This window comes from Apus apus, chromosome Z (genome assembly GCF_020740795.1).
Source record: "Apus apus isolate bApuApu2 chromosome Z, bApuApu2.pri.cur, whole genome shotgun sequence".
In the NCBI taxonomy this organism is placed as follows: domain Eukaryota; kingdom Metazoa; phylum Chordata; class Aves; order Apodiformes; family Apodidae; genus Apus; species Apus apus.
The window spans coordinates 43429378-43447486 of NC_067312.1; the positions used below are offsets into that span (position 1 = coordinate 43429378).

General features: G+C 41.2%; 1 protein-coding gene across 5 annotated transcripts in view; it reads left to right on the forward strand.

Moving 5' to 3' along the window:
- CDC42SE2 (CDC42 small effector 2) overlaps positions 1–17864 on the forward strand; it is an 87683-nt gene extending 69819 nt beyond the window's left edge. For 3 of the 5 annotated variants that reach the window (XM_051642329.1, XM_051642330.1, XM_051642328.1), the window contains 3 exons: positions 8628–8729; positions 10662–10724; positions 17751–17864. In XM_051642329.1, the coding sequence (XP_051498289.1) occupies positions 8628–8729; positions 10662–10724; positions 17751–17849 (264 nt within the window). In that variant the 3' untranslated portion in view covers positions 17850–17864. Of the gene's footprint in view, positions 1–5594; positions 5675–8627; positions 8730–10661; positions 10725–17750 lie in introns of all 5 variants that reach the window. The other 2 variants (XM_051642331.1, XM_051642332.1) reach the window with 2 other exon arrangements.
- Positions 17865–18109: the final 245 nt, after the last annotated feature.

An 18109-nucleotide genomic window follows, 5' to 3' on the forward strand; every position in this document is an offset into this window, starting at 1 on the left:
TATACAACTTACTGCAGAAGAACTGCAAGACAAGGAGGGATAGGCTTGCTACAGAAATGCATTAGTAAGTAGAAAGATTTTCCAAACATGATGAGCAGCAACACTGCCTCTAGAAGTGAATGTGTGATGTGTTGTTGATCCTACTCATGAGTGTGGCAGTAAATTGTGAATAATGAGTGTAAATGTGTCACAGTTTAATGCTGGACAGGCAATTAAACAAATGACAGATGCTCTCTGTTAACCCCTCCCCTTCCCAGAAAGGGAAAGAGAAAAAGGAAGAGACACTTATGAGTTGGAAATTAAACTACACAACTTTAATGAAATAGTAATTATGAAAAAAGATAATAATGAAATATATAGATATATACAGAACCAATATCATGCTCCCTGAAGTAATGCGCACATCACCACCGAGGCTGCAGGGTAGTCCCTGGGAAAGTCCCAGACTGGGCTCCTGGAGTCCAGTGGCAGGCAGGAGCTGGATGCAGAAATGCACAGATTCAGGAAGGCATGGATCGGGCTCATAGGCAGACAAAGAAATGGAGTTCTGTCAGGATGCTGGCCATGGATGAAGAGAGCTTAACCATCATCATTCCTCAGATTTGTACCAAGTATGACACATATGGGCTGGAATACTTTGTTTGGTCAATTTTGGTCTGGTCTGCTTTCCCCACAGGAATGTCTCAGGTGTGACCCTTTTCCTCCCTTCTGTTTGCAGAGCATAAGATATTTAGCAGAACCAAGCAGTGCCATTGGTTCTGCATACATTCTCTAGCCATAACTATTAATATTGAGTGTTATCAGTCCTAGAAGCACACACTGACTGAAAAACATTATGTTAATTTCAGCAAGTGCAGCTATTTAGAAGATACTTAACTGAAAAGTGAAGTTACGAAGAGAAAATTGATTCTAGCCTGGCTAAAGCCAGGACAACCTAAGACTTTGGTCTCCATGAAATTTGTGTCTTAGTGTAGCTAGTAGAAGAGTAAGAAGCTATTGCTACTGCTCCTGAGTACTTCTTTTCGCAGAGGCTGTATTTAGATGAGTAGGATTTGATAAATAGATTAGAAATATGGGACACTTCCTGACTTGAAATTTATATAGTTAATAATTGTTTATACTCAAGACCTATAGAATTGTAGCATGCCTCAGCTAGACTGCAAAAGTGACTGTACAAGCTTGGAACTGGTATTTTCATTTTGATAGGAGGTTGGACAAGGCAGCAAGGATTCCTTTGTTTTGCCAGTGAAAGCAGAATACTCCCTGAAAGGACTTCCTTTTTATCTTCCTTCTTGAACTGAAATAGGTAGGAATACAGTGCTTTCCTAGAAGTTTTTCCTTACAATGGCCTTTTTTCTACATTTTGTATCTTTCAAGCCTACAGATTTGCAGTGGCACACCATGTTGCACTTCCATTGGCCCCGTGCTTCTGTTGGGAGTTGTTAATTACCTTCCAGATAACTTCGCTTCCATTTTTTGGCAGTATTTACCACATTTCAGGCACAGTCTTTGATGTTGCTGCTCTGTGTCAGATGCTGTTCTGAATATGTCAGAAGCTGAGCAGAAAGCTATTTTTAGTTTTGAGTGCAGCCATTAATTTGAACAGCTATTGATTTTTAAGCATTGTTGATAGAGTGCTCTTCCAGAGATGCTTCTAGCCATGCTATGTGTGGATTTGGCATCCAAGCATCCCAAAAATAACTACTTGGCCATCATTGCTCAGTTGTCTTGGATGCTTGTGCTAATTGTCTTCTTTATTATTTTGTGTATAATGCCATCATTTCCACATCCACTCCTGGGATCACCTTTCTAATGCTTGACTATTTTTCATAGTATGGGAAGAATATGGGAGGCTGTTCCTGCTTCCCTTTTGTAGGTTGCAACTCCTTTTTGCTTTGACCTTTCAAGAGTAATCAAAGACAGACTACATCATAACATATTTTGGGATGCACTTGTTCCAGTGACATACCTAAGTCAAACAGGTTTTCAATGCTGACAGTAAAATGTGGGTGCTTTGCAGAAGTCCTCACAGGAGCAAGAAGTGGGCTGCTGAAGAAAATTCATGATTCTGTGTTTATGAATGTTTCTCTACAGTGCAAAATGAGGCGGTCAGGGTGTCACTGTGTGACAGTACGCCTTTGCTGATGAGGTAGCTGGTTAGGATGCCTTTGGAGCAGCAAGGAGAACCCAGAGATAATGTTGAGTAAACAGGTGAACAACTAGCAAGGAAATGCTGATGGGAAGATTGCCAGAAAGGCCAGCAGTTGGGAATGTGTATCCTTATAATGAAAACAAAGGCATATCAGGAACACAGAGGAGAGCTAAGAGTGTGTTCCTTCTTTGCATTTGTCCTTCCTACTGTAAGAATAGCGGTTGTGGTGACACTCCTGGGATTTATTTCACTTTAGGAGAGTGTGGGATTTGGATTGTTTTAGTATGGAAAGATGTATTAGCTCTAGATCTCTTAGTGTGGCAAAGGATTAGATGATGTGGTTAAAAGCTATTATATTTTATTATGTTCAAATTACCCTGCTGTTAATTAGAAGTCAAGCTTGCAAAGAGCTATTGTAGAAAGTTAATTGCTTCTTACTGTATTTGGTATTATTTTAATAACTGAGATAGCAGTGATTGAGCAGCCGGGAAAACTGACCTTCATGTTGTGAAGACAAGTTTAAAAGCTGTGTAACTTTCTAGTGTTTATGAATTCACAGTCCTCTTTCTTCTCAGAAAAGTGCACAAATTTTGGAGGCAATAAATGTAAGTGGTCCATGTCTGACCACAGAAACTCATTCTGCAAAGCAACTCTTAATAGTGTCCAGCTGAATTGTTCACTTCTGTGTTCATCAGGGAAAGTTTTCTGGTAAGGAGTTAAATAAAAAAATCCTTAGTTATCTCTTTCACAAGAGAGATAGGCCTGTTCTATGACAGTAGTAATTTTTTAAAAGGGAAAAAACCCCTATATTTTGTCTTAGCTAAGTTACTGTTCCTGCAAGCCAGCAGTAGCTGACTTGATGAAGGCAATCCTGGCAGGTAGAGGGCCCACTGAAGCCTGAAATGCTGCTATGATAGCCCATTCTAATGTGGAGTACACATTGCATTTACACAGTTTGCACTCCTTTTAAAGAATTAAAAAAGTTGCAAGCCAAAAATAGTGGAGAATAAAGAGGAAGTGTAACATGCCTTTAGACCCACCCATGGCAAATATCTGTTTGAATAAACAAACTAAAGTTTTGAATTTCTTGCAGTACATTGGTTTTTTTAACTATGAAAATGATGTTTCAATAAAACAGTAAAGCTTGTGGCTTTGCTGAAGGGCAATTGAATACATGGTATGATTAGTTTAATTTTTTTAACAGAAGTTTAAAATTGTTTGTCAAAAGTTTATAGAAATTTGCAGGGTCAAAATTATTTCTGAGTGATGCCACTGTTGTGACTTTCTGAATTCTGATCTTATTCTCTAAAAGAGATGCTACCCTGTGGGGATGCAAAGCATCAGGCGCAGATTAAGAATAGAAGAGGCTTCAAGTCTTCATTACTGAATCGTGATCTAATTTTATTGCAGTTAGTGTATGTCCAAAAACAAAGCTTCCGAGATGGGTCCTCAGACTCCTTCCATTCCTCTCAAATGAGGAATGAAACCTGCATCTCTTCTGTTTAAAGATTATTTATTCTTTTTGTGGTGTAAAACTTACCTGGTGTGTACTTTGCAAGCAAAATTCTGCAGATCTTTGTCAAGGGAACAATGGAGTAAAGCCGTTAAATTACGACATTTCATATTCCACTTGCAAGATCCTTTTACAGGTCTCCTCTCATTTCACCTCTTTTGTGCTGCTTCCTACTCCTTCCTCCCTTAGTGAAGGGGGGAGTCCCTTGGGCCAAGGCAAGGTGGAAAAAAAAGTCAAATGCTGCAATGCGGATTTTAAATTTTTTTTGTCCCATTGATACCAATTTTTTCAGTAATTTGACCAAAAATTACTAGGAAGATAACAGACAAGTTAGCTAATAATAATGTGGGTGCTTTGCTTTACATTCTGCCTTGCTAATAAAACATCCACAAAAAACACAGTTACAGGACATAGGGTCTAATTGCAGTTGGGCTGCCAGAATTGGGACGTATATGTGTTCATCAGAAACTTATACAAAACAAACATTTAAATGATTCTATGATACAGATGTTCAGGTGTATGTATATTGAAGTCTTTTGCACTAGTATCATAAGTATATAGGTGTTTTATAGATCACATTTCTATTCAGCTGTCATTTTATTTATCGTCTGTTATCAAGTGGCCTTTTAGGCATGGGTGAAGGGTAGTGGGAATTTCTGGAGGGCTGTCTCACCTCAGGCACATGACTTGCAGTAAAAACAAGCATGGAAAGGCACAAGTAATACACAGGCAAATTAGCATAATTGTATAATTAATTTAGTATGTAAGAGATTAATGTGTTGCTTCTCAGCTTCTTTCAAATTATTATTCTAAATTTACTGAAGAATCAATCTCTGTGTTAATTCTTACTGTTTATAGAACAGTAGTATTGTATGTATTCGTGTATTCTTACAGATACACAGGCTTAGAATATACAATCTCACAATAAAATCCTGGCAAAACTAATGTTTATCATGTCCTCTGAAAAAGCTTTGTAACCTTTCCAGGCATGGTCCCCTACTCTTGTTTCCTGAGTTAAAAAAAGGTGACTTTTTACAGTGCTCCCAACATCCCTTTCATGTGTCATAATTTCATTTTTGGCTGAGGATATGTCTATGGAAATGTCATGTTCTAGTAGGAGCAGCTACACAGTAGAGCAGAACAGTTAGTTTTGGGGGAGTATCATGTGCATTAGATGTCTTTTGTGGTCTGCTTCAAACTAGCTCACCTGGTCGATTGGCCTCAATGTCTGTGAACTATGGGAGTGCATTCGCTAGACTTCAAGTTCAGCATCACCCTAAATAAATACAATTAAGTTACCCTGAGATTACTCTGAAATTAAAATTGAAGCATGGTGAATGGGGACTAGCGAAGTTGCTTCAAAAGCATGCTCATGGTCCAAACTAAAACACTAATGGAAACTCAAACTGGGTGCTCCTGCTGCAAAAAAAACAAACAATGTTTGATTGGCTTTCAGAGTGAGCTGCTTTATGGTCTTAATATAGTAGATATTTTAAATACTGTTCAAGTGCTTCAAGGAGATCACATGCCAGGGTGTAACTGGCTGATGGTCTCTGATAAGAAAGTCGTTTGAGTTTAGAAACAGTTTGATGGCAATTCACTTTAACTAGTGGACACTGGTTGACTAGCTAAAGACTAGCAAAGAATCACCTACAGTCGTTTACAATATCTAACACTAATTACTGTACACTGCATGGTTTGCTATGTGCAAGCTCCCTGTCTCTGGCCTAAGAAATAAGAAGATAAGGATTTCTTGGTTTATTCTTTTAGGTGTAATGGATGTAGATGTAATGGAGGTAGATAGATTAAGTCCTTGGTGCCTCCAATTTTTTATTTGCATGTTATTACATTAAATGGAAATTCAGTCTGTGACTCTGAGAAAGGGGTGGCAAAAGTTAAGCAATTCTCGCCTTCTGTCTTATGGCACAGAAATTGAAGTCCATGATCTGGCATCCTGCCTTACTATCAGACTCCACCCCGTCTGCTCACACTCCACAACCATGCAGACTGTAAGTTTTCTGAGTATATGGGGTTCAGTAAAGATATGTCTCTGAGTAACCGTGATCAAACTCAAAGCATTGTTCTGAACATCACCATGAAGTATATTACAAATAGTTTTTCTATATTGGGATGGCCTACACAGCACCAGGCTTGCTGGTGTCAGATGAGATTCACCTTTCTCAAAGGGACAACTTTACTCAGGAGCTTTCTGGGCTCATTGGCAGAGCTTTAAATTAGATTTGAAGGGGTGGGAGGATATCAGGCTTCCTGGTGACAAGCCATGAGACAACATGCCAGGGCTAAAGGAGTGGGATGCTCATGGGGGCCCTCAGCCTCTTGCTTTGAGATGTGCTGGACACACTGAAGTACACTTGAATTCTTACAGAAATGAGCCAGGGGCTCCTGACATAATAGGAGCCAACAGGGAAGCACCAGGAGAAGTACGTCAAAGGAATTTCAGCTGCTCCAGCCAGTAAGTCAGCTTGGATGAACAAGAACAAACTCCAGCACAGAAAAGAAGCCTGCACAGGGTAGAAGCAAGGACAGGTGGCCTGGTGACAAATACAGAAAAGGATGAACAAGAACAAACTCCAGCACAGAAAAGAAGCCTGCACAGGGTAGAAGCAAGGACAGGTGGCCTGGTGACAAATACAGAAAAAGTCCAAGCAGCCACAGAAGCCTAAAGCCCTGATTGAATTCCACTGGGACAAGAACATCAAAGGCAACAAGAAAAGCTTCTATAGATATGTCACTGATTAAAAGGAAGACTAGGGAAAATGTTGGCCCTCTCTGGAAGGAAAGAGGAGACCAGGTCACACAGGACATGGAGAAGGCTGAGGTACTCAGTGATTTTTGGCTCAGTCTTCAGTGGCAAATGCTCAAACCGCACTACCCAAGTCACAGAAGAAAAAGCAGGGACTGGGAGAGTGAAAAACCCGTCAAGGTCAGGGGCAGATCAGGATTGAGACCACTTAAGGAACCTGAACATGCACAAGTCCATGGGACCTGATGAGATCCATCTGCAGGTCCTAAAGGAATTGGTGGATGAAGTTGCTAAGCCACTATCTATCGTATTTGAGAAGTCATGACAGTCTACTGAAGTTTCCACTGACTGTAAAAGGGGAAGCATAACCTTCATTTTCAAAAAGGGAAAAGAACAAGATCCAGGGAAATAAAGACCAGTCTCACTTCTGTGCCTAGCAAGATCTTTGAGTAGATTCTTGTAGAAACTATGCTAAGGCAGCTGGCAAAGAAACATATGATTGATGACATCAACATGGATTCACCTAGGGCAAATCATGCCTGACAAATCTGGAGGCTTTCTGTAGTGGGTTACAGCATTGGTGGTTTAGGGAAGAGCCACTGATGTCATCTACCTGGATTTGTGCAAAGCATTTGATGCTGTCCCACATCACGTCATTGTCTCAAAGTGGACTTGACAGGTGGAACACAGTGGGTAAGGAATTGTCTAGCTGCTCGCACTCAAAGAGATACAGTCAATGTCTTGATGTCTAAGTGGAGATCTGTGATGAGTGGCGTTCCTAAGGGGCTGGTATTGGGACCAATGCTGTTCAACTTCTTTGTCAGTGACATGGACAGTGGAATTGAGTGCACCCTCAGTGAGTTTGCTGATGACACCAAGCTGTGTGGTATGGTCATGATGCTGGAGGGAAGGGAGGCCATCCCAAGGCACCCTGACAGGCTTGAGAGGTGGGCCCATGCAAACTTGATGAAGTTCAATAAGGCCAAGAGAACATTCCTGAACATTGCCCTGGGCAATCCCAAGCAAAAATACAGGCTGGGTAGATAATGGATTGAGAACAGCCCTGAGGAAAGGAACTTGGGGGTGTTGGTTGATGAGAAGCCCAACATGAGCCAGCAATATGTGCTTGCAGCCCAGAAAGCCAGCTGTGTCCTGGGCTGCATCAAAAGAAGTGTGGCCACTTCTTTTGGTTAAGGAGGTGATTCTTGCCCTCTACTCAGCTGCTCTTGTGAGACCACACATGGAGTACTGTGTCCAGTTCTGGAGCCCCCAACACAAGAAGGACCTTGATTTGCTGGACCAAGTCCAGAGGAGGGCCACAAAGGTGATCAGAGGGCTGGAGCACTTCTCATACAAAGACTAGCTGAGAGTAGGACTTGTTCAGCCTGGAGAAGAGAAGGCTCCAGGGGAAACTTTTAGTGGCCTTCCTGTATCTGAAGGGGGCCTACAGGAAATCTCTAGAGGGACTTTTTACAAGGGAAGTAGTGACAGGACAAGGGGTAACGGATTAAAACAGGAGGAGGGGAGATTTAGGTTAGACACTAGGGAGAAATTCTTTTGTGTGGGGTTGGTGAGACACTCGGACAGGATGCCCAAGGAAGTACAAGTTGGATGGGGCTCTGAGCAACCTGATATAGTAGAAGGTGTCCCTGCTCATGCCACGGGGGTTGGAGCTAGGCAATGTTTAAGGTTCATTCCTGCTCAAACAGCTCTATGATTCTATGAAAAGTTCTCACGGCATGCAAATAAATAAATAAAAATTGTAAGTTAAGCGTTTCATAGACTATACTAATGTTATTTGATCATTAATTCTTGTTTTGAATTACTAAATCTCAAATTTGATATTTCACATGTTTTAAGTACAAAAATAGGCAGAGGTTACTGTATGAAATGTTGCAAATGTGGCTTAATAAACCATTGAATGTAGTAAGGTTATTTGCAGATACTTTGTTGGCCTAAATGTTAGGAGTGCTATCGGTGCAGGTCTAATGATTGCTATAGATCCCCTTATTAAAAACTAAGAACAGTATCACAGATGTTTTGGTTAACCTGGGAATTTAGACTTTGCTTTTTGACTCTATGAAAATATGTTACTTTGTATGAAATATCCTAGGGACAATTTACTTTTACATTTATGACTTACATTGGTTTTGCATTTCCAATTACCATCAGTGAGAGTGTCCTTTCCTTCCTTTTAGAAAAGACGACGACGGATTGACCGAAGCATGATTGGGGAGCCAACAAACTTTGTTCACACAGCTCATGTTGGATCAGGAGACCTGTTCAGTGGAATGAATTCGGTAAGTGTGAGCAGATGAAGAGCGTTTCATCTTAGTTACAGGAACACTATGAATGCATTTTGTGGCTGAAGCAATGTGTCTTTCAACTATAAGAAAGAACATCTAGAAAACTGAGATACAACCTGCTAGCGTCTTAATTCTAAGCCCTGAACACTTGCATCCAAGACTGTGGAATATAATTTTTAAAATTCCTGTATTCATTGACAACACATAGTAGATGCTGTATAAATTATATAGGCTATGTGTAGAATTTTCGTGGTTTAGGCCCAGCCAGTAACTACCAGGCATCCTCTCACTCACCTCTCCCCACACTGGGGGACAGGCAGGAGGAAATCTAACTAAAAGCTTGTTGATCAGTACAAGGGCAGGGAGGATTCACTCACCAATTATAGTCATGGACAAAACAGACTCAACTTAGGGAAAAAATCTATTTAATTTATCACAAATAAAATCAGAGCAGGACAAAGAGAAAACAAAACAAGATCTTTAAAACCTTCTTCCCACTCCTCCTTTCTTCCCAGGCCCAAATTACTTCACTCCTTGTTTCTCTGCTTCCTCTCCCCAGCAGTGCAGGGCAACAGGTAGTGGGGTTTACGGTCAGTTTGTAACACATTGTTTTCTGCTGCTCTGAAGGCTTTTATGTACCAAAATAAAGGTATATTTTTACTAGAGTATTGAAGAGAAAACTTTAAAATGTCATCTTTAAATTGGCTTAAATTAAATTGGCTTAAAGCATTACCTTAAATGCTTTAAGCTATTTTAAATGTAGTTCATAAAAAACTCTTAACTTACCTTGATTTATGATGCTTACAAATATTTTTATGTGTCCTTGTTGAGCTTTTTCTATACTTTGTAGCCCTATGTCTCACAGTAAAGAAGTTTATTCTAATACTTACATGGAACCTCCTGTGTTCCAGTTTGCACCCATTGCCCCTTGTCCTATCACTAGACATCACTGAAAAAAGCCTGGCTCCATCCTCCAGACACTCGCCCTTAACATATTGGTAAACATTAATGAGGTCACCCCTCGGTCTCCTCTTCTCCAAGCTGAAGAGACCCAGTTCCCTCAGCCTTTCCTCATCAGGGAGATGTTCCACTCCCTTAATCACTTTTGTGGTTCTGTGCTGGACTCTTTCAAGCAGTTCCCTGTCCTTCTTGAACTGTGGGGCCCAGAACTGGACACAATACGCCAGATGCAGTCTCACCAAGGCAGAATAGAGGGGGAGGAGAAGCTCCCTCGACCTACAAGGGACCTAGATAATGATGAAAAATACTCATTGACCTTAATAATACTCTTTATAGAAAAATAAATATTTTGAGAATAAAATTATGAAAAATACATCTTGACAAAAGAGAAGAAAGAGTTCTGTCAGAGGCATCAGAATAGAAAGCAGAGCTGTAAAGGAAAGAGGCGGCTATAATGTAGGCAAGTGAAGTCATTTGCAGTTTCAACTAGGTTACAGCACATTGTGATCCAGCATAAACTTTTGTACTACAGTATGAATTGGGGGAGGGCAAAGCTGGAAAATCTTACATGACCAACAATATACTGCATTTTCCCAGAAACAACCTAGTGAATTAGAAGTGATTTGTACTAAAATACCTGTAAGCAAATTAAATGGACAAACACAGCTTCAACTTGGTAGCATTCAGTTAAAACTAATTACCTGTTTAACGCAATATATTACTTTAATATTTAAAGCCATTATAAATTGAAATAATAAAGTGATACTAAAATGAGTAGGTTTGGTTTTGTTGTGTTTTGTTTGTTTGTTCGGGTTTTTGTAGGGTTTTCTGTTTGTTTGTTTTAGCATGGCTTTTTTCTTTTTAAGTGCTTGTTGTTCCTTCTGTGAGAACCTTCCTCATTCTCACAGCTGAGCTGCCTAATACAAGTTTTCTTGTGATGCCTGAAGCTTTGTTCTTTCACCTCAGACTATACCCCTGCTTGCCCTCTCCTTTGCCTTGCATCATATCCATTTCATCTCCAGAGAGCAGGTAATAATTATTATCTCTCTACACAGTTTGAATTCTCATAACTGGTTGTCTCTTTCTCTCACTTTTCTTAATTTGGGTAATGTGCTGCATCAGTGGCCAGAGTGATATTTTTTCTGGTCCCAGACAGAAAGAATCTGTATGCCAAAAATAATCCTTTTTCTTGTCTCTCTCTTCAGAAGCACAAATCTGCTTTTTCGCACTGCTTATTTTCCTGTTTCTTCTGAGGTGACGTAGTGTGGTAATACTCCATCCAGCTTCCTTGTTCATTCTTCACAGCATAAATTCTGAGATCAAGGCTTTAATTTACATGGGTTTTCTGCTGCTTAATCTCCTTTACAATGTGGACATTATACTCCTTTGTGAACTTTCTTATTCCTTCTCTCTTCTGAACATCTTAGGATGACATCCTGCAATTTCATTAGCTTTTCCCGAATGTATGTGGTTCATCATCCACTATCTGCTCTGTGCCTTTTTTCATCAGCATTTTTCTTCATTACATGACCTTATGATTCTGAGTTACAATAGTTTTCTGACTACTGAAATATCTCACTTTTTTTTTGTTTGCCTTCTCTGTAGAGCACCTTGTTTCTTTGTCAAAGGTATATTTAAACAGCAAGACCCCTCTATCCACTGTTTCTTTCTCATTCTTTTCACTTTCTTATTTTACCTTCATATTTCCTGGTGAGAACTCTCACTTTCTTCTGCTTCCTAATCCTCTGTTTAGTCCTTGATTTCTTATTTTCTGTCCTTAGGTTCTTGTTATTTTCCTTCTCAAGGACCCTCTGCTATTTCGTAATTCTAAAAGGAAAGGTGAAAAGGAAAATAATGAGAAAAATAAGCAGTACAACAGATTGTATGATCTGTAATTGGTGCAATCCTCTTTCCCTTCCAAAATCTTAATCTATTTAAATTAGGCATGAGAGAGAAGAACCTTGCTGTTATGTATCATTAAAGGAAGGCAATAGTATCTTTGGGAAAGAAAAAATAATTACATTTTGTGATGTTCGTTCTTGTAGCTCAAACTCCCTCAAAAGGAAGATGCTTCAGAAAAAATACTACCTTACAAGCCTGCAATAGTTAGACCTGCTTTTTGCTCAGATTTTTAAAAATTTCATCTTCTGTATGTTTTCTTATACAAAATGAAACCTTGCCAGGGAACGGGATCCTGAATCCATCCCACTGACACCACTTTGAGGCCAGTGCATGCACATGTGACTGAGAGCAGCCAGAGGCCATGGGGGGACAGCTTAGCACTATGAAGAAATAGTGCTGGGTTTTTTTAATCTTTTCAAGAAAAATCTCCTTGATAGCCCAAGGTTGTATCCCAGGGCAGCGGGACAGACCAATCCAGTGCCAGCTGAAATATACTAAATAATTATTGGACAAATAGACAATATGCATTGCATACTATTTACCAGTTCTCTCTCAGTTCTGGGGAAGATTGGGATTATAGTCCAGTTAAAATAGCATAGAGAAAAAATTCTGAAATGCATTAAATGGAGCCAAGTTATAGCCCAAGCTCTACATAACCCAAGAGAATTGTACTAAAAATCTGAACCTGGATTTAAGTGGTGATATCAGTGGAAGACACCTCTTTGTTACTATATAGATAATTACTGTATCTCGGCTTGGATCTCCCAGACTACTCAGAATTCTGTCCTTCTACGGCTTCTGAAATGTTTGACTTGGCTCTGGGCCTGAAGAAGGATGACAGGCCAGCAGAACACCTAAAATCCAGGATAATGTAATTCCAGTCAGTACAACAACTCTGATGGGGGCCCAACTTAAATGCCTCTGTGCAAATGCATGTGGCGTGGTGGACAAATGAGAAGTTACAGATGTGCACGCCTGCAGGAGCATGATGTTACTGGCATCACTGAGACATGGTGTGTTGACTCCTATGACAGGAGCGTGGGCATGGATGGGTAAAAGCTCTTTAGAAAGGACAGGCAGGGGAGAAGAGGAGGAGGTGTTGCCCTCTGCATCAGTGACCAGCTGGAGTCCATGTAGCTCCACCTGTAGGCGGATGAGGAGCTGACTGAGTGTGTCAGGCCTTCTGTAGGCAGACAGGAGCAGCTTCATATTCACAGGCCTGGTTCTCATGAGGAATTTCAACCACCCCGACATCTGCTGGAAGGACAACACAGCAAGTCACTGGCAATCCAGGAGGTTCCTGGAGTGTATTGATGACGTTTTCCTTCTTTACGTGGGTGAGGAACCAATGAGAAAAGGTGCTATGCTGGACCTTGTTTTCACCAACAAGGATGCGCAAGTGGAAAATGTGAAGCTTAAGGGCAGCCTTGGCTGCAGTGACCATGAAATGGTGGAATTCAGGATCCTTAGGACAACCAGGATGGTATGAAGCAAGCTCACTAGCTTGGGCCTTCAGGAGAGCAGACTTCGGCCTCTTCAGGGATCTGCTTCGTAGAGTGCCATGGGATAAAGCCCTGGAGGGGAGCGATATCCAAAAAAATGTGGTCAATATGCAAGGATCACTTCCAAGCTCAGGAGCAATGTGTCCTAACAAAGAGGAAGGCAGACAGGAATGCCAGCAGGCCTGCATGGATGAACAAGGAACTCCTGAACACATTCAGGTGTAAAAAGGAAGTCTTCAGAGGGTGAAGCAAGGACAGGTATCCTGGGAGGAATACAGAGAAGTGACCCAAGCATCCTGGGATCAGGTTAGGAAAACTAAAGGCCTGGTAGAATTCCATCTGGCCAGGGACATGAAAGGGAACAATGAAGGCTTCTACAGGTACATCAGTGATAAAAGAAAGACTAGGGAAAATGTGAGCCCTCTCCAGGAGACCAGGGTATGGAGAAGGCTGAGGTACTTAATTACTTTTTTGCCTCACTCTTCACTGTCAGGGGCTCTGGCCACACCACCCAAGTTGCAGAGAGAAAAGGAGATCTGCCCATGTCAACGTTTGACTCACTTGGACAACAATGCTCTCGATCCCCTCCCCCTCCTATTCAGGTAGGGAAGGAGAGAGAGAAAAAAAAGAGAGACTTGTCTAGATTGAAAACTGAACCGTGCAACTTTATTTAGAATATTAATACGTGATATTAGAGTGTATATATATATATATAGTGATTATACGAAAGTGTGGCAGAAGCCTCTCGCCTCCCCCCACCCCCAGCAACTCCCACAGCACTTCCCTCAGATGAGACAATTCCGAGGAATCCCGAAGCTGCTCCTGGAGAAAGGCAGAGAGTTACGAGGGTCAGGAGGGCTTGAGGTCAAGGGTTCGACGATGATGGGCAGATGGTGTTTTCCCAGACGCCGGCCACGAACAGAAGAAAGAGGAAAAGAGAGAAAAAGGAAGGCAGATAGACAGGCAAGGTGAAGCGGCGAGAGAGCGAAGCAGGAAGGAAGGAAGTTTTCTTCTGTCATCTCCGACCTTCCCCCGAGCCTACGTAGATATATGGAATGGAATATCTCTGGCCAGTTTTGCTGTTCGTCTAACCCAGCCTCCCACGGGGGGTCCACAGATCCCCCCGTAGTGTCTGAGCCGGCAGAGCAAAGGCACGGCCTTGAGAGCCCAGCAATTACAAAAACATTCCAGTGTCTTATCAACCTAGCAGAACACGCAGTTGCTAGTTGAAGAAAGCTCACTGAAATAAAAAAAAATCAGCAAAAGAAAAACTGGCTTCATCCTGGCTCAAACCAGGACAGCCCACTGTAGGAGAGCAAGTCTGAGATCATCTAAAGAACCTGAAAGTGCACAAGTCAATGGGATCCAGTGATATCCATCCACACCTCCTGAGAGAACTGGTGGATGAAGGTGCAAAGCTGCTTTCCATCATATTTGAAAAGCTGTGGCAGTCTGCTGAAGTTGCCACTGACTGGGGATGGGGAAACATAACCTCCGTTTTCAAAAAGGGAAAAAAGGAAGACCCAGGGAACTACCTCTATGCCCAGCAAGATTTTTGGGCAGGTCCTCCTGGAAACTATGCTGAGGTAATTGATGACAGCCAACAAGTCTTCACCCATGGCAAATCATGCCTGACATATTTGGTCGCTATTTACAATGGGGTCATAGCATTGGTGGACAAGGGAAAAGCAACTGACATCATGTACCTGGACTTGTGCGAAGTGTTTGATGCTTTCCTGCACAACATTCTTGTCTCTAAGTTGAAAAGATATGGATTGAATGGATGGGCCTCTCAATGGATAAAGAATTGGCTGGATGGTTGCAGTCAGAGAATGGTGTTTGATGGCTCCATGTCCAAATGGATATGAGTGATTACTGACATTCCCTGGGGGTCGGTATTGTGACTGTCAGTGATTAACATCTTTGTCAGTGACACAGACAGTGAGTGCACCCTCAGCAAGTTTGCTGATGACACCAAGCTGCGTGGTGTGGCTGGCATGCTTGAGGGAAGGGATGCTATTGAGAAGGACCTGACAGGCTACAGAGGTGAGCCTGTGCATATTTAATAAGGGTCAGTAAGGCCAAGTGCAAGTTCCAAGTCTAAGTTCCAAGTGCAAGAGCACCCCTGAGGAAAAGGACTTTGGAGTGTTGGTTGATGAGAAGCTCAACATGAGCCAACAATGTGTGCTTGCAACCCAGAAAGCCAACCGTGTCCTAGGCTGCATCAAAAGAAACATGGCTAGCAGGTCAAGGGAGGTGATTCTCCCCATCTGCTGCTCTGTGAGAGCCCACGTGGAGTACTGTGTCCAGTTCTGGAGTCCTCAACACAGGAAGGAATGAGTCCAACACTCACTGCTGGATTGAGTCCAGAGGAGGGCCACAAAGGTGATCAGAGGGCTGGAGCACTAATGCTATGAAGTCAAGCTAAAAGTGGGGCTTGTTCAGCCTGGAGAAGAAAAGGCTCCAGGGGGACCTTTTAGTGGCCTCCTAGTAACTGAAGAGGCTACAGGAAATCCGTAGAGGGCAGTAGTGAGAGGACAAAGAGTAACAGATTAAAACAGGAGGAAGGGAGATTTATGTTAGACACTAGGGAGAAATTCTGTTGTGTGAGGGTGATGAGACACTGGAACACCTTGTGCGGGGAAGTTGTGGATGCCCCACCCCTACAAGTGTTCAAGGCTGGGTTGGATGGGGCTCTGAGCAACCTGATGTAGTGGAAGGTGTCCCTAGTTCATAGCAGGGAGACTGGAAATAGATGATCACTTCCAACTTGAATCATTCTATAGTTCTTCTGAAGTGACCACTGAACTGTTAATGCAGTCAAGTTTAATTTGCTGGATTCTCTGTACTTTAAGTGCAACAGCCTCTGCATTTTAGACTGATCCCCCCCTGCTCCATAAAACAAACATCTATATCTGTGTGACTGAAGTACCAGAGAAATTATTCTAACCGTAAGAAGAAGTAGTCATAAATACTTACACTTGAGCCTTACAATTTGTGTTGATTTGCTATTCTCCAAAATGTTAAAGCTTTATAGCAAGTAGTTAGTCTAGAAGATGACATGGCCTGGATATGTTTTTCTAGCTCTCTTTCACCAGACAGTTCATTCACATGAAATTGATGCCATCTTCAAGTCATTCTTTTGAATACATTTACATCTAGATTAATTTCTGAGGAAAAGAAAGATGAAATTCAAGCTCCTTTTGTTCTGAGGAGCAACAGAAGATGCTTGGTGAAGGAGATTACCAGTATAGTTGTATGTGCAAGTTTTTAAACATCATTAATGTAGTTGCATTTCTCTGCACTTACTTACTGAGTTTGTAGTCTCTGATGTCAAGACCCACTAGAGTACTGGCTCTGAACACTTTTCCCTGAAGAAAAATGTGAATAGGACATTTTGTTGCTGCAGATGCAACACTTAATTGAGCGAAGTAATGGTTTTACATTGTGCTGTTTAACTACACAAAAAGATTGTATCTTCTGCCACAGCACTGCAGTATGCCATACGATTGAAGGCAAAGGTCCTAAAGCAGGTTGTTTTTTTTCCCACTCATTTGAGAAGCAGTCTTTTGTCTTTGTAGACAGAAAAAATATTGAGCAAGCTACTTAGAAATATTTCACCAGTGCTGTTTTAATACAGCTTGCTAGTGATGTTTTGAGGTCTCTGTAAAGGACCATAAATGTAATAATTGCAAGTGGTGCCCTGCAGGCATAGGATTTGCTGCAAATTCTATTTCAGAAGCTCTGGCCTTGAATTAATGTTGTGCTCATTGTGTACTTGTTATGTATGCCTTGGGGTGCAGAGAAAGAAAGGCTAAACCTTAAGGATTGAAGTTTTCCTCCTGCAGGAACTTGGAGTTGGTTATTTTCACTCATGCAGCACAAGCAGGGAAAAACTATGGATTCCCTTTTTTTTTTGTTGGTAAATGTAACGGAAGTCATAGAGGGATCTGCATGTCTTTGTGTGGGGGGAATTTTTCTTTATGCATGTATTTGCATCAGGCTACCTTCAAATAAGCTATTTCCAGTGAAGTTGATAGACTGAGTATGGTTTAAGCAATAAATGCCCTGCCATTTAAATGAATAGTAGCAATTAAGGAAAGCACAGTGTCCTGTTAATGTAAGCAGATAAATAAAAAAACCTTCCACAAACCAAAAGCTCATTTTTTTTTTAGTAAGTCCTGTTTTAATTATGTGAAGTTAGCCATATAGTGCAGATACTACCCAGGTATTTTGCAAGTTGCCTATTATATTTTTTAAGTAATGGTGTCAACTTGTTTACTTTATCATACTCAGCAAGTACATTTTCCATATTGCAGGATAAATTGTAGAAGTTGGTTATCAGTAAGAGTTTTTATGGGTTGGCTTTTTTTTTTTTTTTTTTAGTAATAAAGTGGCTCAGGGAAGGCCTGAGAAAACAACTGCCTGAGAACAAGTTCTTCCATCTCTCCTGCTGTGCTGCCTGCAGAAGTGAAAATTCCCATAAGCCTACACTGCACATATTCTCATGAAAAAAAGTAAATGTAGCTTTAATGGTAAAGGAGCACTTGGAAAACAGACCTGAACAAGAAGTAAAATTGGAAGTAAGATGCCATAAGTTGCTAATTGCCTTCCTTGTTTTCTTTAACCCCACTTTTGCTTCTGTCTCCAGGTCAGCTCAATTCAGAACCAAATGCAGTCCAAGGGGGGATATGGAGGTGGCATGTCTGCAAATGTTCAGATGCAGCTTGTAGATACAAAGGCAGGATAACCCTAGGGAAACCTTTCCAGTAAGTACTGCACTCAGCTTTTTAGGCACTGTTAAGAGTAGTAGGAAGAAAAAGCATTCTACTTCATAATTAGCTCCCTATAAATAGCTGTGCCTTTATGATGCCCAATTTAAAAGTGCATTTCTAAGTAAAAAATTCAATAATGTAGGCATGTTTATTTTTTTACACAATGAACAAGAGATTGTCCTTGCAGACTGTATCATTCATCTGTAAGCCTGTTTTATACCTAAGATGATATTGT